This window comes from Torulaspora globosa, chromosome 7, assembly GCF_014133895.1.
Source record: "Torulaspora globosa chromosome 7, complete sequence".
Lineage (NCBI taxonomy): Eukaryota > Fungi > Ascomycota > Saccharomycetes > Saccharomycetales > Saccharomycetaceae > Torulaspora > Torulaspora globosa.
This window is the reverse complement of record NC_050733.1, coordinates 883,167-907,076: the sequence shown is the minus strand read 5'-3', so window position 1 is coordinate 907,076 and position 23,910 is coordinate 883,167. Positions and strand designations below refer to the sequence as shown.

The 23,910-nt window shown below is 46.0% G+C and overlaps 5 protein-coding genes across 5 annotated transcripts; 2 read left to right on the top strand and 3 right to left on the bottom strand.

Annotated features, from left to right (window-relative positions):
- Nucleotides 1-315: 315 nt before the first annotated feature.
- On the bottom strand, nucleotides 316-1,458 carry HG536_0G04980 (epoxide hydrolase family protein; the record flags this gene model as incomplete). Its single annotated transcript, XM_037285413.1, has 1 exon — nucleotides 316-1,458. The coding sequence occupies one exon, from the start codon at nucleotides 1,456-1,458 to the stop codon at nucleotides 316-318; it is 1,143 nt and encodes a 380-aa protein (XP_037141309.1).
- A 6,258-nt stretch (nucleotides 1,459-7,716) lies between these two features.
- HG536_0G04970 (SRPBCC domain-containing protein) lies at nucleotides 7,717-8,190 on the top strand (the record flags this gene model as incomplete). Its single annotated transcript, XM_037285412.1, has 1 exon — nucleotides 7,717-8,190. The coding sequence occupies one exon, from the start codon at nucleotides 7,717-7,719 to the stop codon at nucleotides 8,188-8,190; it is 474 nt and encodes a 157-aa protein (XP_037141308.1).
- Nucleotides 8,191-8,535: 345 nt separating this feature from the next.
- On the bottom strand, nucleotides 8,536-9,978 carry HG536_0G04960 (uncharacterized protein; the record flags this gene model as incomplete). The annotated part of the gene is made up of 1 exon (XM_037285411.1): nucleotides 8,536-9,978. The coding sequence occupies one exon, from the start codon at nucleotides 9,976-9,978 to the stop codon at nucleotides 8,536-8,538; it is 1,443 nt and encodes a 480-aa protein (XP_037141307.1).
- A 5,654-nt stretch (nucleotides 9,979-15,632) lies between these two features.
- HG536_0G04940 (uncharacterized protein) lies at nucleotides 15,633-19,508 on the top strand (the record flags this gene model as incomplete). Its single annotated transcript, XM_037285410.1, has 1 exon — nucleotides 15,633-19,508. The coding sequence occupies one exon, from the start codon at nucleotides 15,633-15,635 to the stop codon at nucleotides 19,506-19,508; it is 3,876 nt and encodes a 1,291-aa protein (XP_037141306.1).
- Nucleotides 19,509-21,693: 2,185 nt separating this feature from the next.
- Nucleotides 21,694-22,674, bottom strand: HG536_0G04930 (uncharacterized protein; the record flags this gene model as incomplete). The annotated part of the gene is made up of 1 exon (XM_037285409.1): nucleotides 21,694-22,674. One exon carries the CDS (start codon nucleotides 22,672-22,674, stop codon nucleotides 21,694-21,696), a length of 981 nt encoding a protein of 326 aa, XP_037141305.1.
- Between the last annotated feature and the right edge of the window lie 1,236 nt (nucleotides 22,675-23,910).

Here is a 23,910-nt window from a genome sequence, read left to right as displayed (position 1 = left end):
TTCGCTGTCCGTTACCAGGGCTTCGTACCAATTCTCGGTCGTCCGGAAGAGTGTTTATTAGTCCCTCGTTGTTGGAGCGATAGCTTAATGGCATTCATAAAAGACATAATGATCGTCAGGCATACCATGCAGTGCGGATTGACTGTTCAACAATGCCAAACAAAACTTCAAGTCTGAATCAGGGAGATGGAGTTCTCTCCGCCATGCTCTCTCGGCACCAAAAAATGTTTTCGGTGAATTAACAAACAGCTGTTAGAATGCTGACTGCTCGAATTGGACTTGATAAGTGGCTCTATCCGTAGAAGATCCCTGCCGCTATAAAGTTTTTCCCAAACCTTCAACAAATTGGAATAAATCCTGGGCATATGCTATGGGATTTTCCATAGACGTAAAGTGTCCACCTTTCCTCACCACTTTCCAACGAACAATGTTAAAGTTTCTCTCAACCCATTCTCTCGGTGGTAAAAGAATGTCTTCGCTGAATAAGCAAACAGCTGTCGGCACCCCAATGGTTCCAATCGGATTCAAGGAATGGCTATTTTCATAGTAGATCCTAGTAGCTGTGGAAATGTTATTATTAAACCAGTAAATCATGATATTTGTAAGAATGTCATCTAAAGACAAATCTGTTTTCAAGCCCCCCCACGAATGAAACTTTTCCAATATCCAAGCGGCCAAGCCAACTGGGGAATCAGATAGCCCGAATGCTAACGTCTGAGGTTTGGTTGCCTGGATACTCATATATCCTGCTTCACTTTTTAGCCAAGCTGATATACTTTCCACATAATTCTGTTCTTCAGAGGACAATGACTGTTCCACACTATTACCAATTAACTGTCGAATAATGCCGACATCAGTCAAGTGAATGCCTATCAGATTTTCGGGATACTTGGAGGCCAGATATCTCGTTACACCCGAGCCTATATCTCCTCCAGAAGCTACGAATCTATGATAACCAAGCTTCTTTGTCATTAATTCTAGCCATAGATCTGATATCGTTTCATTATTTATCAAGCCGCTCTTAGGATAATCCGAAAAGCCGAAGCCTGGAAGAGAAGGGATGACAACATCAAAAGAAAATTTTGAATCAATACCCAATTTTTCAGGATCAGTCAGTAGTGGTATCATTTTTATGTACCTGAGGAAGCTATCAGGCCATCCGTGACTCAAAATGATTGGTATACTGTTTGACGCTCTCCCTTTCTCATAAATGAAATGAATGCTCGTGTTCGAAATGGTTGTTTTGAAGTGGTGAAACATGTTAAGTCCCTCTTCCGCCTTTCGCCAATTGTACTTGGTTTTCCAATATTCAACAACATCACTCAAATAGGCGCCACTAATTCCCCGGTCCCACTTCTCATTTTCGATATTTTTTGGGAATCTTACGTCTGTTGTGCGTCTGCCGAGCTCGTTAAGCTCGCTATCAGATATATGAATGGAAAATGGTTCGACACTCATCGGCGATAATCAACCTTCTGCTGCGTTCGATATAACATATCATTGCCTGTTGTTCATTTTATACAGAGAAGAATAAATGATTAATAATCAGGATTTTGTGCCCTGACTTATGTTCGGGTAGCCACCAGGGCGCGGTCTAAACTGAACATTTCCCCACCGCTTAATACCTGTGTCTAGATGTTCACCTATTTGCGCCAGTAGCCAGCCTCGAAGCCGCTAGCCGCAACAGATCGAGGCATCACCGTCCGTTCATTCTCTTGACTTGTGATTTCATCGTCGGCATCAATTTTTCGAAGCGGCGTTCTGTTTAATTGACGGCAATTTTCTAAGAGACTAATAGAATATTCAAAGAAAAATTTGTTGTCTGTCCCAAACTGTATAAAAGATAATACGTATCAGTATGATCGCAGTGAAATTCCCCGTAACTCAGTGGAGGTCGCACAAAATGGCTGGAGCTCAGGTAGTGAGGGCAGAGGTCCGGCAGGGGTCTCTCTAGAAATGGCTATAATGTGGCTAGCTGCATCTGTCGTCTTGTGCAGCTTTTCCACTATGCATGGTTTTGTGTTTGCTGCTTTGACGCGATGTTGCTGGTTATCGACCAGGAAGTGGAGAAGCGGTCTCTGAACGGGCGTCACTGAGGCTTGCTGCAATCTCATTGATAATTCTTCTCAAAGCAATGTGGTTGATCATAATACAACTTCTCGACATTTGCGTCTTCAATGCTGGGACGAGCATTTTACTGTCTGAACGTGTACAATGTATCCACTTAAAGTGCGATTTTGTTTCTTGCGGAATCGCCGGACCTGGCGGTCCTCATTGGTGAGGATGAGGCCGATGGGCCAGTCTGGCTCTGTTTCTGGTGTAGCTAGGTTAATCGAGCTCCTATCTAGGATCTGCCCTAGGCGCGGGTCCGTTTCTAGTACCGGGTTTCCGATGATAATATCGGGATTTATGGCAGTCGTGACGTAGACTGGTAATTCAAACTGCTGGTTCTGGTACTTAAATTCGAGGATAGTGGCTTCCGTACATCGCACGCTATTGTCTGAGGTGGCTCCTTTGATTGCTATGGGTCTTATCTTGTATGTCTTCAGGTTAAGCGCTTGTGCACGATGTGCGGCTATCAATGACGTTCCTGCTCCCGTATCTAACAGAATGGTGGTTGGTTTGTTGCCCACCAACACAGTGATCACTCTCCGATGCCCAACCAGAGGTGGTTTTTGACTTTGAGGTTTCCTACTGTGTTTGGCTGTTTTTTCAGTGGCTGTTAATAGTTAGCTAGGCCTCGCTTCAGGGCAGTTCTTCGCCCAATGTTTACCGGCCCGGCATTTAAAGCAGATACCTAACTTCTGTAGCAACTTGCGCTCCTCTTCAGTGAGTTTGCCTTTGGGGTTGTCAGACGGATCTGGTCTTCGCCTCTTGTATCCTGTCCGGATGGCATCGATTTCCGTCTGAGTGTCTAGGTCGTCGCCGTCAGCTAGGTGGTCCTTACGCCTATCGGTGTCAGTGGCCCCATGTGTGTTGGTCGTACATTCCGCTGAGCGGTCCTCTCCGCATGAGTTGGATGCTAAAATCATGGCGGTCTCCAGTGAATCCGGTCTCAGATTTCTGACCGTTATTTGCAACGATTGTTCTAGTCCGCTCAAGTAGAATGACTGCTTGCACTCTGGCGATAGTAGTTCGTCTGGTATTGCAGCGGATAGGGCGTTTACTCTTTATTGTACGCTACTGCAAACAACAGGGATTCACTGTAGTATTTGTGTTTAAAGTGTCCGATAAAATCATTGAACGTGCTCTGACGTAGTGATTCTTCGGAGAGACCCTCGAACCAGAGGACTGCTCCCTTGGTCAAGCAGTCAGCGAAGTATAAGATCTTGTCATAATCATCTGTGAACTTGAACCGTCGTAGGTGTATGTTTATACGGGTCATGAAGGCTGCTACTGCGAGAGGCTTTCCCTCGCCACTAAATTTGGGGGGCTTGCTTGCGTTTGGTATGTTCTGGTTGCTCATAATGACACTGTCAACCATGATGAGTTGGTGGATGATTAGTATTAAGATTTAGGGTCGGGACGTGTGTGGATCGAATCAACGAGCCGATCTCCGTAGGGACGCCATCATGCGTTGGCCACTTGTAATGTGAGAAAAGTTGACAGACAGTCGATATGCAGAAGCATAAACACCGGTGCCGCTTCTCGATTACAAATATCTTCAAATCAGAGGTACTACTACTGAAAGGCCTTCCTGCGAAGCTGCCACAGATGCCTCTTCGTTGTATCGCTCCTAATGCAGAGAATAATTTATAAGTATATAGCAGCTTGCGTCTTTCTGAGTAACTGCTTCAAGTCCAAGGACATTCGAGCCAAGATAAGGCTTAAGCACTTGATATCATTTTGGTCAACTCCGACCTTCCAGAATACCTGGCCCGCCGATCAAAACATAAAAAAGAGACGACGCAGGCAACGGCGACGCGAGATTTCCTTCTTAGCTATATCTGTGAAGCACTATAATCCCTGCTTCGATTTCAATTATTTGAACTGCAAAGAATCGAGGTTCTTTGGCCGTGCGTCCAAGCAATGCGAAAGTGTTCCTCACCGCAGAGTATTTCCTGCGAACAGTTTCTGACCGTCTCTCTGTCAAGTCTTCCTGCGACTTGGGTTTCGAGGGATACTCCCTATGCCTAACGTGCTTCTGGACGAGAGACGCCGCAGCCACGCAATCCATCTCCGTCAGGCCTCTTCCTGCAGCTGGATCGCCTTTGACCCACTAACAGATCCTAGAGAAAAGTTGTAGACACCGTACCTAGACAAAGCCGTCCTGAGGCTGTGGTTAGCCGTCAATTCACCTTTCTACGTTTAAGCCATTCCAATTGTTGACTAACGAATGTCTTCCTAATTGCTTACTGCACCGCGCTTTCCAGGGTTATGTAGTTTATAGAAGAGATGCCTGCTACCTTCCACTCATGCAAGCACACATAGAAGAGAGCCGAGGTTAGCGAGGCTAGCGAAGTGGTATTCATGATTTAACAACATGTTTCCGCCGTTGAGAAGGAAGAGCCGAGCCTTGCGTCGGTACCAGACATCATGTCAAGATAACTCTAACGCCGCGGCTTTGTACCCACTGTCATGCAACGATATCCGCTTGCATATACCTAAGGTAAAAAAAACCAAAAAACACGGAGCTTAGCTCGTTACTTCGGGTTACTTGTCACTTTGATGCAACGTGGCGTGTTTCCAACCGCAGTGCGATGCTCGCGAAAGTATATAAAAGGTTGAAAATATTGTCCTATAACTGATCCCAACGTTCACTTTGAATTATTAGGTTCTCTGAAACTGAGGAACATGTTTTCTGTTAGCGTTTTAAGTCTTTTTTTTTTGGTGGTAGTTGAATTATCACTATCCGTGTCTGGCCAGGGAATCAGTTATGGTGATGTGCTGCACAACATCTTAACGGGTAACATTACAAACTATAACGACTCTTTTGGAGTGATTGAATATTATTCCGAGCAACCGTTCAGCGCAACCGCAAATATCTCAATAGGGTCTATCGATAATGCGGAAGTCCTGAATGGCGCCATTCAGCTGTATGAATGGGCAACATTTGGGCAAAAGTGGGGAGATGCTGTTTTTTTGAATCTCTTTATGAAGTACAATGGACAGGCCAACAACTATTTGGAGTCCGATGATCTGAAACGTGATTTGATTAAACTTGCTAACGGAAACGATACTTTGTTCAGTATCTGGGCCGAGTCTTCTAGTGATGAGGACCTATCTAACTTATACCAATCTTTACACAAGGGCGAGTGAGATATGAGCAGAGATACAAGCGCTATATGCTCGAAGGGAGCTCTTCTCTTCACCGTGTCACATACAAGCGAATCAAGAGGCACTTATGCAATGTGCTAGCACCCTCTTGCCACAAATTTGGGACATTTTTTTTCTATAGTTAATCATCAGACAAGTCTTGTCTACACGTACAGACTTCTCTTCTCGAGGACAATGATGCTAGCGCTGATTTGCTCCAGGTGTTGCAAAACGGATTGTGAATCTAGGACGGAAGAGATGCGAAGATCACTGCGTGATCCGTCAGAATGGCTCAGATGCTTTGTAAGCTGCTTCTGTCCCTAGATTCTTTTGGGGCAGGTGTAGACTGAGCATAGGGGCCAGATAGGCAAGCTACTTGCTGGCTGCTAAGGTTGTCAGCCTACGTCCTGGACGAATTTCATACGATCAAGATTGTGCTTAACAGGATGCGGAGCATAGGGTCTCGCGTTTTTTGGTTAGACATCAATAGCGGCAATTTTGTTGAGAAGCCCCTGAAAATCAGCTAGCATAACTACTTTTGATTTCGGTACTATGACTCCGTCAGATGATACTCTTACTATGAGCAATCTGAGGCAGAAGCGGGTCTCCCAGGCGTCGTACCACTCCCTATTTCTCTGCATCAACTTACGGAAAGGTCATATCAGCCAAAACGGGAACGGAAGCCAAAATAGGTCAACTTTTTCAATCTATTCTACTGACTGATCTCCCACAATGTCCTATTGGAGACAGAATGGTCCCTGCGGGGCCTTATGTGTCTGATTTGTCGATAAATGTGCTGTTATGGGATACGAAAAAGATGTCGCCCCGAGCGACAGTTTCCTATTTTGTCAGTGCACAGTTTTGTCATTGGATACTATTGTACATCACATAAGGACATGGAACGCTCGTTAACCCAGATTACAGGAAGGTATGAAGGTCAATTGATTCCACTACAATAAGTACAATGGCTCGTAAAAACCATTATTCCAAAACTATAAAAATGAGCAATGTTTGATCCAACTCTTCCTGAACACTCTTCTTAAAACCTGCAACAACACAGCACAAATGAGGATTTCCGCAGCTCTAACAGCTCTCTGTCTTGCCGCTAGGACTTTTGCCGAGGATGCAACCTACGGCGAGTCCTTGCACAATATGCTTACCGGCAATATTGATACCAATAACAATGAAGGGGCGCATGTTGATTACTATTCCCAGCAGCCACACAATGCAACCGTCAATATCTCAATCGCTTCCATCAACAATGGTGAAGTTTTGAACGGTGCTGTTCAACTCTATGAATCTGCAACGCAGAGCGAAAAGTGGGGAGACGCTGTCTTCTTAAATTTCTTCATGAAGTACAACGGACAGGCATACAATTACTTGGACTTACAGGATTTGAAGAATGATTTGGTTGTGCATGCAACGGGTAATGATACTTTACTCAACATTTGGGCAGAAACATCAAGCGACGATGGTTTGGCTGAGCTGTACAATTCCTTACGCGGCCTCCCTGTTCCTGTCAAGTCACTTAAAAAGAGAGATTACACTACTTGCGATAGCAACCATGCCCCCAACCAGGGAGACTGTAATAATTTACAAAATTGGTTGTGGGTTAATGGGGGTAGCATAGCCTCAACACCAAGGGATTACTGCTGGGGTGGCTGCTGTATCAGTTGGTCCAGGGACACCCGGTTCAGTCTCGCTTGGGGTGCAGGAAAAGCAGACTGGTGCATAAGCCACTGTGTGAACGCCAATGCCAGCTGTGAGATTCATGGAGTTTTGTATGGTAATGCAAGTTTCGACTTCTGTGTGAGCAATAGAGCGGATGGATGTACTTGATTTTTCAGATTTTAAGCAACCACTTTAGGACTATTAAACCAAAAAAAGTCAAAAAATCGTAAAAAAATAAAAAAGCTCACCCTGAGGTTAACTGGTGGCACTCTTGAGCAAAGCCAGCAGAGTGAAATACGTTGAAAACTATGGACTATGAGCGGTCATTCTCACGCGGTGAGCTCCATCATCACATTAGTAATTCGTTACGTAGAAGTAAACTGTAAGCTTTATATCCTATTATCGCAAAGCAAGAACAAACAGCATGTCAAGACCTACAAGAATCACCCTACCCCGCTACATTAGCTCCGGTTTATAGTGTAACAGTACTGGTCTCACCAGCGTAGGATCACCAAGATTTACAATTACCAGTGATGTAGCTTTAGAAACCATACCAAGTGGAATCAAGCTATTCTTTTCCAGAGGCGCGGAAACAACAAGCGAATAATCAATTGTTGGCCGGAAATAAGAAAACCAAACCCTTTTGATGCAAATAGTTCGCTCGAAGGCTTAAGAAAAAGCCACAGTAGTTATCGCGAATCAGTACTTAAGAGACCGGGTCGGTCAGAGATATCATATGTCGAAAGTTGATTGAGTCTAGAGAACTCTTTGAAGTTGTTGTGACAAGAAATGACAGTTATCCAAGATTCAATTGTCATCGACAGGGAAGCGGAAATTGTTCGGAAAGTATTTTTAGACTTTGCAGCTTATCCGACTTGGAAATCATCGTGCATTCAAAAAATTACGGTAACAACCCCAAGCAAGACTTCAAATGACTCAATTGTTCCGGGGGATACTCTACAGGTGAGAATTGTTCTCCCTAACTCAAAGAAGGAGAATGTATTCGATCCCGAAGTCGTAGAAAACTCAGAAGAGCGATTTTCATGGAAAGGTAAACTGGTTTTAGATTCTATCTTTTCTGGTAAACACACATTTGAATTCTGTCCTATCGAGAATGGCAGCAAGACCAAGTTTGTTCAAACAGAAGAATTCAATGGACTGCTGGCGTGGCCTATACTCAAGTTTATTGGAAAGGATACAGTGAAGGGCTTTTCCGAGTTTAATCAAAGATTCAAGGAACATGTGGAAAAATGTGAGTTTTGAGTTTCTTTATTTCCTTATTCCGATTTTGAGATAACAGAAGTCTTGCAGATGTGGTCCAGAAGAGTAGAGAAACGTGAAATAAACTATTTAATAATTAGACTAATATTTAATAACTAGACCGATATTGCAAAGTCATGGCGTTTCATAGATACTGCTTCAAAGATTAAGGTAACTCAAAAAATAGTCCATGTTCGTGAGTGTCGGAAAGTGGACCTGCCCAGATCTCGCACCTGACCTGAACTCCATGCCCCACTTTGCCGCCTTGCCAATCCGCCGTAAATCACTAAAAGACAGATGCCTCGAAGCCTCCACCTCCTCCCCCAACACTCCCTTGCTCACTGAGGCCTATGGCCAATTCTCCGTCTGCAAGGGAGCAGAAGGCGGAGAGGGCCCCGTGATGATAGACCGCATGCCTGCCTCCAATGGCCCTCGTCTCCGTTTTGCTTCACTGTACTTCAGAATGAAACTTAGAACGTCAGAATCTATGATCTGCTTCCATTCTCGATAGCATTCTATTGACAAGCCTTCACAATCACCGCTTTGTTTCACCACAATCGGTTTAAAATCGGGATGGACTAGCCTACAACTATAATCTTCTTTGCCGTTGTTGCTTTCGACTTTAATCAGTTCATAATAGCCAGAAAGGAAAGCATACAGGTAGCTTGGTAACTCCCTTCGCCGATGGCCATACTTTCTCTTTGCAGTAGCATACAGGTAGCTTGGTAACTCCCTTCGCCGATGGCCATACTTTGCAATAAAGCTGCCAATAGTATCGTCTCGGTCGCTCCAGTTGCCCAGAGGTGTAACATACTGCCCCAAGCTACACTTACTCAGGTAAGAGGCCATGAGATGTCTACCAAAGTGAGATTTCGGACCGTGTTTTATCTGGAAAATGGGAAAAGGACAGGTTTTGGTCAAAAACTTGTCATAAGTGCCCACCAGATTGCTGCGAAGGAGTTGATATTCCTGTGAGGTCGTGAAGCTACTTGTGAAGACTTTCTTCTGTGGCTCTGTATCCCTCAACAGTCTGTCTAAAGCGACAATCGGATCATATTCACCTGCTACCGGATAGAAATCAATGAACCTCGCTGTGCGAGTTTTTGTTTCTGTGACCAGACATTGGACGTACTGGCCCAGATACTCATGCTCTACCACAGCAAACGTGGATGGATCTGCGTTTGTCAAATCACTTTGGCGGCAGCAATTGAAGACCGTAGCGAGGAACATCAAAGGAAACTCTGCTCTCGTGGCTGGGGTCCTGGTGTATGACGGTATTCTTAGCATGACAGGCTTGAGGATATCGTCTCGGAGGGAGCTAACGGTGCTTAGTAGGTTCTTGAAAGACTCGTCTATGCTAGTAGCTTCCCCAGCGGCTTTTAGCGTTTTAGGGTCATCCCAGACCATGTCAGACCTCTCAAATACGTCCTTCATACTGGACTTTTTGGCAGAATTGATCTGAAACTTAACTTTCGAAAAGTAATCGTTCACTTCACCCTCGAGTTCGGGCTGACCTCCTGTGAAGTAGTTAAATGCCACGACCGTCTCGGGTTCTCTCGATTTGATAACGACAGAGCTTGCTACGATACGCTTGTATCTCTCAAAGGTGTGTAGCTTAATTTCACCATTTCGTTTACGGCGCTTGAGGGTTGTGTATTTCAATAGAACCATGGTCATTAGCGCTCCAAATCGCTTACACTTTGCGTCGTCCAGATCGCCCTCCAACAGCCCAAGGATCTGATCCTTTAGCTCCTGGGGTTTCAACCGTACATACTCTCTGAACTCACTCATGAGGGCCTCGCTAATGTCCTTAATCTTGGTTTAGACTCGTTTCTTTACGCTCCGGTCGCTAGTCCACTAGGCTCAATTTTCAGGAGGAGAAGATAAAACTTTGCCAGATAGGTTCCGCAGCATTCAACATGAGCCAGACGGACTTAGTATACCTGGATAGTGATCTAGTCAAGGTACTGTTTCGAGAAGTCCTTGATACAGATATTGGCCTGGAACGCGAGAAGGAGCTGTTTGGTTACTTCTTCCATGGAAGCGCTATCTTGGAGCCACCATTCACAGCTTTGTACATCGATGCGCTACCGAACGCTGAATTGTCTCTCCCTGGAGAGCTTCAGAGCCAGCCCATGGATCAGCTATTGGTTCTGAAGCCTGTGTGGAAGTTTCTGGACGAAACCGAGGAGGAAAAGCAACAACGCCAGCCTCAGGAGCCTCAGGACTCTTATGTTGACACGCAGTACGCAATCTTGGACATGATCCTGGACTAGCGCGGCTTCATCCAAACTATACCTATCATAGGAGAGCATGCAGCTCGGGAGAATGCGGAGGAGAGTGAACGGCTGTTGCAAAAGCTCACAACGGCCAAAGGAAATGCTGTATTGACTCCCACACTAGTGCATCACCTAGCAAAGATACGGAAAGCACTACTGGATCTGTGTCACAATCCACAGGCCGTCTTACAGGACCGTAGATTGCTTGGCTCAAACATTTCGGCCTTTTGGTTCCAGGTACGAGGCGATCTTAAAGATGAGGAGGAGCCTACTTCAAGGCCTCATCCTCGTCGAAGGCGAAGGGGAAGACCAGCAGGAAGACCAGCAGGAAGTCACCGCCGTAAAGTAGTCAGAACTCGGTCAACCCAGCCGACTACTGAAACCACTGGAGTATGGCAAGAAAGAAGACTCCGGACTCGTGCAACCACTCAACCCGATACATAAATGGCAGGCCTCAGTGAGCAAGGGAGTGTGGGGGAGGAGGAGGTGGAGACGGAGGCTTCGAGGCATCTTTGAGGCATCTGTCTTTTAGTGATTTACGGCAGATTGACGACGGATTGGCAAGGCCGCAAAGTGGGGCATGGAGTTCAGGTCAGGTCATGGGCGATGGTCTAGTAATAATAATGTAAGGCCAGATTGCCAGCTCGTATTATCGGACCCTACCAGATGGAGGAAATGGAGTCATTACTTCCCTCCAGGTATTCGCCTTCTCCTTCTCGAAGACGTGGACGGTAACTTGTGGTTCAACCAAATGGATGTAAGCGAGGCGCCGCTTCCCTTATTTTGCTCTTCTCTCAAGTTCCCCAATCAAGTAGGCATACTGAGATATTATGGTAGGTTCTTGACCACCAGACATAGTACCGAAACTTCCAAACGGAGAGAACCTGATACCAACTTTCTCGGATCCAATAGCTTCGGTCACCGCATCTACAACTTCCAGAACAAATCTGGCTCTCTTTTCAATTGACCCTCCATAATCGTCCGCCCTCTGGTTTGATTTCGGGTCCAAAAACTGATTCAATAGGTAGCCGTTAGCACTGTGTATCTCAACCCCGTCTGCACCAGCTTCGATGGATTTCTTTGCAGCTTGAACTTAATCCTGAATGTAGACGTTCATTTCGCTCTTCGTCAACTCATGTTGGCGATTGTTAGACTTCAACGCCTTTTCAAGTTGCTCTCCTCCATGTACACTTCATCGAAGCAGAATCATATCTCAAACCATCTCTGGCTAGGGTATCTCGGTATGCTTGTCTTCCAAGCACCCCATAGCTGTACTCATATGAAAGACTTGTTCTCATGTAGTTCGGCAAACATCTTCCGCCACTGCTTCAGCCGCTCTTCGGACCAAACCCCAGGAGCGGTGTCATATACACCACTCTGTGCTGATGGAAATGCTCGCTCAGTGATGATTAACGTCCCTGGTTTCCTGGAGCCCTGGTTGTAATATTCAACAGCCCAATTTTTGTTTGGAATGTTCTCCGGATAATGGGCTCTTATTCTGGTAAGAGGTGCCATCACAGCATGATGCTGATGTTCACTGTTTCCAATCTTGATAGGCTGGAAAAGATTAGTATTTGCCAGAGAAATGGGCTCAGAGTTCTCTATAGCTGACATAGCGTATACGGTTGATGTTTTTGAAGTCGACGAATCGTTATTCTTGAAGACCTAAGGAAGCTCTTCATCTCCCTCTGGTTGTGATATCGCGGTTAATATAGTTAAATAAACGGGAGAAGGCTGTGAAATATTCGTCATACTTGCAAAACAAGCGCGCCCCCAACATTTGATAGTGTCCATGCTCCTTCGATGGACACTTCTGCACTGCCTTTTAACGTACTCTTGGCCCGTGGAATCGCGTACTACTTCTCTGCCACATGCGCTCGAACGTCCCTTGCTTATCCGCTGTCCCCCCAAGCTCCGGCTGCTTCGACTTGTTCGTCGCACGCATTCCTTTCGCCGCTCCAGAAGGTACTCGAGCACGTTCAAGCGCTGGTCCTTCAACGAGCGACACGCGTCGCAGTACAGCCTGCAACTTCCGACGCCCCTTGTTGACTGCAGCGCAACAATGTGCGAGACTCCCGTCGTCAGCTCGTGGAACCACAAATACCTCGTCACCGCCGACTGAAGCTGCTTTCTTTCCTTGACAAAAGCGTGCAAGTATCCAAAAGAGTCCGTTCGCAGCGGTTCGATTGCTTGCCAAACCTTTCGTCATCCAGCAGCATCGGCCGCAGCGCCAGCGCTTCGCATGCTATCCGCCGGTACGACTTGGTCAGCACAAACGCAGAGATTGTGATCCTTGAGAGAGTTTTTGCACCCGTCCTTCCTGGTGAAGGTATCCTGTGGACAGAAATGGATGTCAATACCTTGCACAAAGAGGCCCGCCGCAAGGCCTATGTACAGAAAAACCTCGGTGTAGACCCCCATTTGAAAAGTTTCCCACCATTCCAAAAATTATAAAGCTCGAGGTAATCTCGTCCTGAATATTGTACACTTTAGCTGTTTCACTTTGTCGAAGAACTTAAGTTCATGTTCTCCAGTTGTTGGACACATAAGCGTAGACTTTTCCTCTTCTCATGAAGATACGTAGTCCCCCACTTCCGGGAAGCCTCTGTGTATACCAATCTTTCAATCTTCAAGAATCTTGAAACGAAAAGGCGTACCCTCCCATCCCATCACGGTTGAAAAACTCTCGAAAGGTTTTCTAGCTTCCTTGTAAATACTGTAGGAACCATCCGAAGCGAACGGTAAGACACCATTGTATAAAAGTGGGTGATATCGTATGCCTTACACGATCAAATTTTAACTCTTGAGAGATCTTCTCGCTAGCCGCACTTCTTCACAACTGCCTTCCTGTCCATATTATGAATGACTGACTGCTCAGAAGTCGGTTTTCCAGCATTAGCAGATCTGATCGATAGGATGGTAGTTCGCATTGCGCTCCCCCTTATATCTGTGCGATCTGAGCTGAACGGGTGATTTAAAAGCGTGTACGCAATCCCTTTATCAGAAACGGAAATCGAGCTATTGCTTTTGTTTCAATTGTTAGATTTATTTGGACTCCTTGGTGGAATCGAAAATGCAGCGGTCTTTTTGCCGTAATTTTGCGTTTGTTTTGATGCACATCCAGTCGTCCTTCTTCAACGTCTCCTCGAAAAAGCAGGTAGTGTGAATGCGCCAATAATTGCAGCTGCCAAATATGGACCGGCAAAATTGCTAATGCGTAGATATTCTCACGTTTGTAATGCAAATTGATTTGGTACTTAAACTAGGCTCCCGCCCACCCCTTGACAGCACTGTGATCCACCGCAAAACTGATGGCTATGCAAGAGGTGCGGGATCAAAGAGCTCCGAAATTGATGCCTCAATGTCTAACGCCAGCTATGTCATCCTGTCCACCGCGTACCTTTGCCATTACCGCTTCTTGAACACTCATGTGAGTGTTCTTGCTAGAACTGGCAAAGTGCTATTAATGGTGGGTGGTTGATAGCTGAATATCTTTTGCGGAGATCCAACGCTAGCTTTGTGGATGTTACTGTTACTCCATACAAATGATCGGATTCGAGTTGGCTGCGTCAACTACCGCTGGGACGCGGAGAAACAACAAGGAGTTACCAGATAAAAAAATCGGCTCAGTTGCAGAAGAAAAGGATTGAGCCGAGAGGTGAGCCTTTATCACCCATTTCAGACTATCTCGAAGAAGGTTATTGATCAGTTTCCAAAAGGACGAGAGCCCGCCAATATTTTTGATGCTGAGCACAGATAACTCACCCTCCAGAAGTTTATCGAAAGAGATGATTTCGAAAACCAGCCGAAGAGTTCTTTAATATTTAGAACAATATCCCTTTGATGCACCTTGAGACACAAAAACTTCGGTGCAGTTTCGCAGTCAAGGAAAATCTTTTCTTTACCACTCGATAGGACAATATGAGAGTTTACTCCGAGACCGGAGATGTTTCGTAAAATACACCTTAACTCTTTATGTGCTCACTTGAATGTCACATTTTATTCCTAGTTTGAAGATATTAGTACTAGACCGAATGAGCCGTCAGCGCATGAAAGGAGAATTGGAACGTTCAGAAGACAAAAAAAGAAGTTCTGAAAGAAGAGATCCTTTGAATTTGCTTGTTGCTTCGTCGAATCACCTCTTTCAAAGGCAATCAAGCTTGGGTGTGAGATACTCAATGACGACATTTTACAGGAAAAAATGTCATGACCGATAAACCTACGCAGCCACCTCTATTCCCGCTTGAACTGAGGCAGGCCTCATGCAAAACTTCACATAGGACCGAGACGTAGTGCATACTCAGATGCACTATCGCCAGATGCGAAGTAGTAGGCTTTGATCAGCCAGTGAAGTTCTTTCTAGCAGTAAATTCCTTCTCTGCATTTGCATGATACCCTATCCTATTTGGCCTTAGAGAAAGATATTTCCTATTAAAGACAACAGCCCGTTTTCCAGAAAAGTAGCTTTCGTGCCGCGTTCTAGAATACGACAAATTACGTCAATACAGAATTCTCACGAATTAGGCAGATGCTTTCTATTGTCTGCGCAGACAATAGAAAGACGCGGTCGCGCAGGACAGAGCTGTTTTACGTCGTACAGACAGTAAGCGAAAAAGTGGCGCAGACAATAAACGATCGCCTTCGTGCAGATAAGGCAAAAAATTCCGTTTCGAGATACAGTTTACTCGACGAAAATTTTCCTTTTGACTAAAATGGACGCAGGCATAGAAAAATACCCAAATATCTGAAAGAGGATATTATTCGTCTTTGGACGCGCGCTGCTGATCTCTTCTGTCAGTCGAACGGATTAACTCAAGCGATATTCTGCTATTATTACGATCTCACAAAGCATTTTTTCGGTTTTTCTGAGAATTCTGCTTTGCCTGAGCTGCTTGCAGCAAAGTGTTTCTACTGCATGATCCTTTCGGATGACTGAGTAAAAGTAAACCAAAGAGGCAGATGCTCGAATAATGATAAACTATAAAATGAACTAAGGAAATTAAGCACATTGGTTCCGAATGGAACTTCGTACCGGGTTTTGGTACTTTTATCGGGAAAAAGCCAAAATCTAACGAGGCATATAATATAATCTGCGTCATCTTAAGTGCACGCTTCATTTTCTCATTCTCCCACAAAAACTAAACTGACAAGGAACATCACTGTAATATGTGGTTTTCCTTTTCACTTTTGGTGTTAGGGAGTTTTGCACCATTTCTGAATGCCGCTAATGTGAATACTGGTGCCATTTTAGGTTGTGCACCACAAAATATGTCCCCAGGATTTACTGTTGAATTTTATGATTACCCGTTACCTTACCCAGGAGGTAATCCACATGGCGGTGCTTGCTACAACCCAGCTTATCAACAAAATAGTTTTCTTTTCGATGGCAGGTATCAGCATTTGGGCAATGGGTTGATTGGTACTTCCACAGGTGTAGTTGATCTTTCTTTCGCGACAACATTTAATCACGCTTGTAGGGTAAATGAGGGGACTATGCCACCAAACTATAATTTCGATAAGCAGTTTGCCACTACCAACTTTAGTATGCTGATCAGTGGGTACCTCAAAGCTCCCAAAACTGGCCAGTATCTTTTTAATCTGGATTATGTTGACGACTTAGTTTATGTTAATCTGGGGTCTGGAAACGCTTTCGACTGCTGCCAAAGGGAGAGCACTGTTGCATATCCAGGTGCTTTTGTTCTCCGTGCCCAATGGTCTGGCTCAAACCCAACTGCCCAAACGGTTTCCATTGATTTGGTCGGGGGAGTATACTACCCAATAAGAATCTTTTACGTTAACAGAGATAATCTTGGGGCCCTAAAACTGACAATAACAGATGCAGACGGTGTCCACCATAACGATTGGTCTGGTTTCGTATTTAGTGGAGGTGATTTGCCAAGTGCCCAGAAGTGTGATGTACTACCAATTACTTCAACAATGGGCTGGCCGCAAACGTTTACCTCCACCTACACAACGGTTTCTACGTACTCTAACTCAGTCGGATCTCTCACCACAGGTGACGTTATTGTTATTGAAACACCAATCCCACCTATCAGTACGACTACCACTACAGCTTGGGGTGGAAGTTATACTACTACCTATTCTACAACGACAACACAAACTATTGGGAAAGATGGCTCAACAACACCAGTAGTTATCTACTACGTTGAGACTCCTCAGTCCCACGGCATCTCTACCACCTACACCCCATGGACTGGCACTTTCAGCTCTACTTACGCTACTGCCACGACCACTGTCAGAGGTTCTGATGGTGTTGACACTGTGAGCACGATATACTACGTCGAGACTCCTCAGTCTCACGGCATCTCTACCACCTACACGCCATGGAGTGGCACATTCGCGTCGACGTATGCTACTGCCACAACCACTGTCAGAGGTTCCGACGGTGTTGACACTGTGAGCACGATATACTACGTCGAGACTCCTCAGTCCCACAGCATCTCTACCACCTACACCCCATGGACTGGCACTTTCAGCTCTACTTACGCTACTGTCACGACCACTGTCAGAGGTTCTGATGGTGTTGACACTGTGAGCACGATATACTACGTCGAGACTCCTCAGTCTCACGGCATCTCTACCACTTACACCCGATGGAACGGCACATTCGCGTCGACGTATGCTACTGCATCCTCGGGTCCATCTTCTACGCCTAGTGGAGCATCGAATGTTCCTTCAGGTTCAACCACTGCCCAAGGTGCCAGCGAGGTGATAAGAACTGGAGCATCTTCTGCCCCATCTTCTAAGCCAAGCGGAGCATCCTCAGTTCCATCTTCTGCACCAAGTGGAGCATCGAATGTTCATTCTGGCTCAACCAGTGGCCAAGGTGCCAGCGATGTTACAAGAACTGGAGCATCCTCTGGAGCAACCTCTGGTGCATCTTCCAAGCCAAGCGGCCCATCATCTGGAGCAGTCTCTGGTACATCTTCCAAGCCAAGTGGCCCATCCGCTGGAGCATCTTCCGCTCCAACCTCCAAGCCAAGTGGAGCATCCTCTGGAGCAACCTCTGGTGCATCTTCCAAGCCAAGCGGCCCATCCGCTGGAGCATCTTCCGCTCCAACCTCCAAGCCAAGTGGAGCATCCTCTGGAGCAACCTCTGGTGCATCTTCCAAGCCAAGCGGCCCATCCGCTGGAGCATCTTCCGCTCCAACCTCCAAGCCAAGTGGAGCATCCTCTGGAGCAACCTCTGGTGCATCTTCCAAGCCAAGCGGCCCATCCGCTGGAGCATCTTCCGCTCCAACCTCCAAGCCAAGTGGAGCATCCTCTGGAGCAACCTCTGGTGCATCTTCCAAGCCAAGCGGCCCATCCGCTGGAGCATCTTCCGCTCCAACCTCCAAGCCAAGTGGAGCATCCTCTGGAGCAACCTCTGGTGCATCTTCCAAGCCAAGCGGCCCATCATCTGGAGCAGTCTCTGGTACATCTTCCAAGCCAAGTGGCCCATCCGCTGGAGCATCTTCCGCTCCAACCTCCAAGCCAAGCGGCCCATCATCTGGAGCATCTTCCGCTCCAACCTTCAAGCCAAGTGGAGCATCCTCTGGAGCAACCTCTGGTGCATCTTCCAAACCAAGCGGCCCATCATCTGGAGCAGTCTCTGGTACATCTTCCAAGCCAAGTGGAGCATCCTCTGGCGCAGCCTCAAGTGTATCTTCTGCGCCAAGTGGAAGATCCAATGTTCCTTCCGGCTCAACCAGTGACCAAGGTGCCAGCGATGTTACAAGAACTGGAGCATCTTCTACGCTAACTGCTAAAGTGTCTTACGGTGTTTCCACCACCTACACCCCATGGAATGGTCCTTTCACCTCTACTTACGCTACTGCCATGACCACTGTCAAAGGGTCTGATGGTATTGATACTGTTAGCACCATCTACTACGTTGAGACCCCACAAGCTAACGGTGTTACCACCACCTACACGCCATGGACTGGCACTTTCAGCTCTACTTACGCTACTGCCACAACCACTGTGAAGGGTTCCGACGGTCTCGACACTGTCAGCACCATCTACTACGTTGAGACCCCACAAGCTAACGGTGTTTCTACCATTTACACCCCATGGAACGGTCCTTTCACCTCTACTTACGCTACTGCCACAACCACTGTCAGAGGTTCCGACGGTGTTGACACTGTGAGCACCATATACTACGTCGAGACTCCTCAGTCTCACGGCATCTCTACCACTTACACGCCCTGGACTGGTGCTTTTACCTCCACCTTTTCCACCCAGATAACTCAAACTGTCGGGACCGATGGCTCTACCACCCAAGAAACAATCTATCACGTCGAGACTCCATCGTTCTGGCACTATGGAAATACCACTAGTGAAGTGACCAGTTTTCCTGCCAGCCCAATAACCGAGACGACTTATTACTCGACCAGAGGGCACGATACAAGCAGTGGAATCCAATTGTTATCAACAATCACAATGACTTCCAACGGCGTCACCACCATCTATACCACCACATGTCCTGAAAGCGAAATGTCTTCTAGATCGCAAAGTTGGACAACTGTTACGACAACATCCAACGGTGTCACCGCCATCTATTCCACCACATGTCCTGAAAGTCAACTATCTCGCCCATCACAAACATTCTCTACGAAAACACCAACCTTCAATACAGTGACCGCTATTTCCAGTACGGCCGTTCCAGGAAACGACAAGACTGATGATATTAATACCCAAACTAGTGACAAACATGCTTCTACTAGTATTCCAAGAGAAGAAACGACAGGTACAACCAAGACTGAAACTCAGGCAACCTCTTTGACCACAGTTGCTCAAGAGGACTCTTCCGAAGCTGTAGCTTCCTCAACAGAGGTTGTTCCATCAACTTTGACTTTCGTTCCTTTAATTACGACTTCCATGATTGAGCAGGAGGTCTCATCCAGTGCATCATATGGTAGTATAAGTATTACTACTACTCAAGAGAGTTCTGTTTTTATTAGTCCTTTTGTTGGTGGGGCTCCAGCAAGAGTTGTCAACTCCATCTTATTATTCGTCGCTGCCTTACCTTTGGCCTTGTAGACACAGCATTTTAGTTATAAAGATTTGTACATATATATGTTAACCATACTCCCTCATCTCGTTCGAATATCACAGCCTTATATGCTACCCATTATGTTGAGAGCTTAAGGAGTTTAGGTCAGTACTAATCATGATGTTCTTAAAGATAGCTCTTGGTTAGTTGTATTTGTTTTTCTACTTATAAAGATGACTTTCTCCTTTACTTCTACGATAAGCTACAAACTCATTCAAACCGAGAAATACGCCCTCCGTTTATACTTTTCCAGGGTCCTCGTTTACGTCCACGCGGCTGTGTTCCATTTTGTTTCGGCACTGTCTCCACGCCGAAGTCAGAGTAACATCCATTGACCAACTTAAATCTCAATACGTAATTTTCTCATATCGAATCTTTGCCATTGACCGGCTGCTCCCGCGGGTGATCCCGACAAATCCGAAAGTACTTTTCCCACGGTTAGCATTCTTTTTGATGCCATTATCATGCAGAGTTGCCCTAATTACGACGGCAGTGAAGTTATCGCTGATAACGGCTGATCGTGGAGTTCGCCACATCATCGATAACGTCATTTATTGCGCGACTAGCGAAGGGCATGCCATATGAATGGTAGGATAAATGTTCTAGAGTAAGATTGTGGTAGCACATGTCGTGTTCTTTCCCCAGTCCGTCGTACCACTTGCGATACCCCAGCACCTCCAGACGCAGGTCTCTCAACGAGCCCCCGAGGTTGCTGCAAATTCGCCTAATCTTTCTCGCCGTCTGCTTCAATAGCGTAGCGCACTCAACTTTTCCGTCGATATCAGCTGCATCGCATGCTCTTCTCATGAACTTTCTTCGGTCTGTAACGTAGATTGCCGTCCGTCCCCGACTGTTCGAGAATCCTCAAGGGCCCAATGGCGAGTGTTTCGCAAATGTCACACTGTAAATAACGAGTTCCATTCAACCAGCCTTTGTGCCTTTTCTTTCGTGCATCCTTGGCCGCTCTCTTTGATAAGACGCTTCATCGCCTTTTTTCGTTTTGTTGTCCATCGCCAACATACGTAAGTGCATGTTGGTTCAGATCAAATGAAGGGAATCAAGAGTGAATCGCTACAAGCTGAGAAAGAGATGTTAAGAAAGCCAGAGACATACACAAACCATTTATATACCTAGACAGCGTTTTGTGAGAAATTTAGGGCAAGAAAAACCCCGGTCTGGCGATATAAAAGGCTAACCTGGAGTCTCGTGTCTGTGGGGTGCCGCCTATCGAGCCCTCAGGGGGGGGGGGGTGGCTTTAACATGGTATTGCCCAAGAAGTATTAGATTGTATGAATGCGCCATGGCTGCAGGATATTGTCGTCGCATGTTTTATGTGCCAGCGCTTGGGACCTATGGGTGAAACTGAAGAGGAAAAGCGAGCTAGATAGCCAAAGAAAGCCAAGGCGAATTCATAGATGAACAGTACACGCTGCCAGCTATGTTGACTGATTACGATGGATTTCTGAGAACGATTTCACTGATAGGCAGCACCAAGGGACGACTTCACGACCCAGCACTCGCTAAGAAACTGGTAGGCAGGACTCTCATTGAAAAAAACTCAACTTGTTACGATGAAAGAGCTTCGACATTGCGCCCAGATTCGGAGAGACCTTATTAACTTATGCGGTTACTGGATCGTGCGACTGAACAAGTCGAGATTGAGCGATCGCCTATCTCCAGCTTGTGGCTTAAAATCGAAGGCCTCTCGAGGATGGGGAGCGCCAGCAGCCCCTCTGCTACGAAGAGTAAGCGAGGCAAACCTCCCAATTCTCAGTCACATTTAAGCGTAAGACAGCGATAGACGAGAAGGAAACAAGTCACTCTTTGCGAAGAACGTGCTTCAACGCCACCGCTAGTCTAGGAGGACGAGGCGTCTGTGTAGGCAAGTTTGTAGTAATATAGCGCAAGTGAAAATCAAGTGCTGTCGCTGATGAGAGCTGGCAGTTTCGCAAGGGACAGTAGTGACCAACCACAAGTGACAAACAAAGCATCAACTGTGTCATAAATACAGCACCCATAATTCAGATGATAGGCAGAAAATATTCCGCCTTTAGACTTACTTTGTATGGTTTAGGCTTCAACTCTATCTGCTTCTGATGTTTATTGAAACTGAAATCAGTGCAACGCTATAATTATTCGTGCTCCAATTTCAAATATTTGAATTGCAAAGAGTCAAAGTTCAGCATATACGAACAACCAACACGAAAGGGAAGATTTCTCGAGAGAGATGAATTGAAGACAAAATACTGGGTACACTATATCAAAAGGAACAACGCTCTCGAGGTGACTGACTTGTTCTGGAGCCAATTTGATCGACAAAGCGGCAATGTTGTCCTTCAAATGCTCAACCTTTCTGCCTCCCACAAGCGGGAAGACGTTGGTTCCCTTGGACCTGACATATGCAAGTACAATTGCTGTGATGGAATGTGTGCCATGCTCTTTGGCAACCTTTTCCAAAGCGGAACTGATCTTCACTTCCTGCTCAGTCTGCTCAGGAGGCTGAACAAACGACCGCAATTTCTCTCCACGATCTTTACGCTTCTCGATAGATTCTTTGGTCTGGAACCTTCCCCCACCAAGAACATCCCAGGGCACAAGCGCCATACCAAAATGCCTGGCCATTGGGAGGATCTCTCTTTCGAAATCTCTGAGCATCACATTCCATCTTCCCTGATAAACACTGAAGGGCGTCTTACCATGCGACACAGCATAGTAGTTGGCGGCGGACACGACCCATGCTGGTGTGTCAGAAGCTCCTAGGTACAAAACTTTACCCTGCTGCACCAGAACGTGCAAGCTATCCATCAACTCCTCTATCGAAGTCATATGGTCCCACCAGTGGACATACAAGATATCGATCCAGTCGGTTTTCAGCTTCTTCAAGGAGTCGCGGACACTTACGTGCAGACTGCGCCTATTGTTTCCACCAAAATTCGCACTCCTACCCTTGCCAACTTCATAAGCCTTGTAATCGCTTGTAAACTTTGTAGCGATCACCAGCTGGTCGCGAATCTTCCTCGATTCCATCCATTCACCGATCCAAGCCTCCGACTCTTCATTTTGGTACCTGTTGGCTACCTCACGATATCCGTCAGGCAGTTCCGAAGGGCAATTTCTGTCCATTAAACCTGAAAAATCTGCTCCTAATGACATGACTTATCCGAAGCTGGGAGGAAAGGTTACCGGCAGCTTTCATCGCCATAAGTCAGGCGATTCAAGTCGATGCAGTGTCCAACGCAGCTGTTAGAGTCCCAAATAGTAATTTGAGTACGCGACATTGAACAATCGTGCTGTCTATCCTTTAACCTTTTTTGATTGGGCCAAGTTCCGTCTCAATCGTAAGAGAAGCAGCAAGCCTCTGTACGACTGCTTCGACAGACAATCACCTTCTTTAGGATGAAGTGATCCCTGGGCATTAGCATAAATGAACCTCATCCTCGGCTTCACACTGACACGCTTCATCGCGGTTTTTGCTGCAGAGGTCAAAAAAACACCTAGGAAACGTAATGCAATCACGAATTTGTCAAATTGAAGGCTGCAAGTACATGGTATGCTTCGACTAGCCGACTAAAGTCCCACTATGGATAGCAGAAAACTTCCAACGTCATTTAAGTCAAAAAAAGACATAGGCTTAATGCGTTCACTTATTGTAGCCAATGCTCTCTAAAACTCTCTAGCTTGACATTTTTTAAGTTTTTTTTGCAGTGCCGTTGCTAGGTGACCGATATTATCTGTAATTTTCTGCCAAGAATGGGAATTAGACGGCTTTAATGACTGAGGTTCGCTGACGAAAATTGACATAGAACAGGCTTGGCCAGCAAATGCCGCTTAAATCATAGCTCAGGGCGCATATACACACAGCCAAAGAAAAGCCACTCATTCCTCAAAAAGATGTTTGTTTGAAGTCGCAAGTTTCTTATTTGTCATAAAGGTAGCTAAAGGGTAGCTCCCTTTGGAGGAGCTGATTAGTCATTAATGAGCTGTAAGCCGCAAACCAGGGGCGACCGTAAAAACGAAACCACTGGCTATATAGGGATGGTACAATCCCTTTGCCAAACGCTTTTTCCTGATGGATGAAGAAGGTCAAAAACAGTATCGAACATCCTATCTATCCTTACTGAAAAATGGTGTCACAAGAAAAAGTCAAATTCGTCAAACAGTTGATTGAAGATAACAAGGCGGTTATCTTCGCCACGACCGACTGTCCATTCTGTAAAGCGACCCTGAAGACGTTCAAGGAGGCTAAACTTCCAGAGGGCGTAGTGCGTGTGTTGCAGCTGGACAAAATGGAGGATGGTAGCGAGATTCGGGAAGCTCTGCAGGAGATTAATGGCCAAAAGACTGTTCCCCAGATTTATATTTTCAAGCGCTTCGTAGGCGGAAATTCCG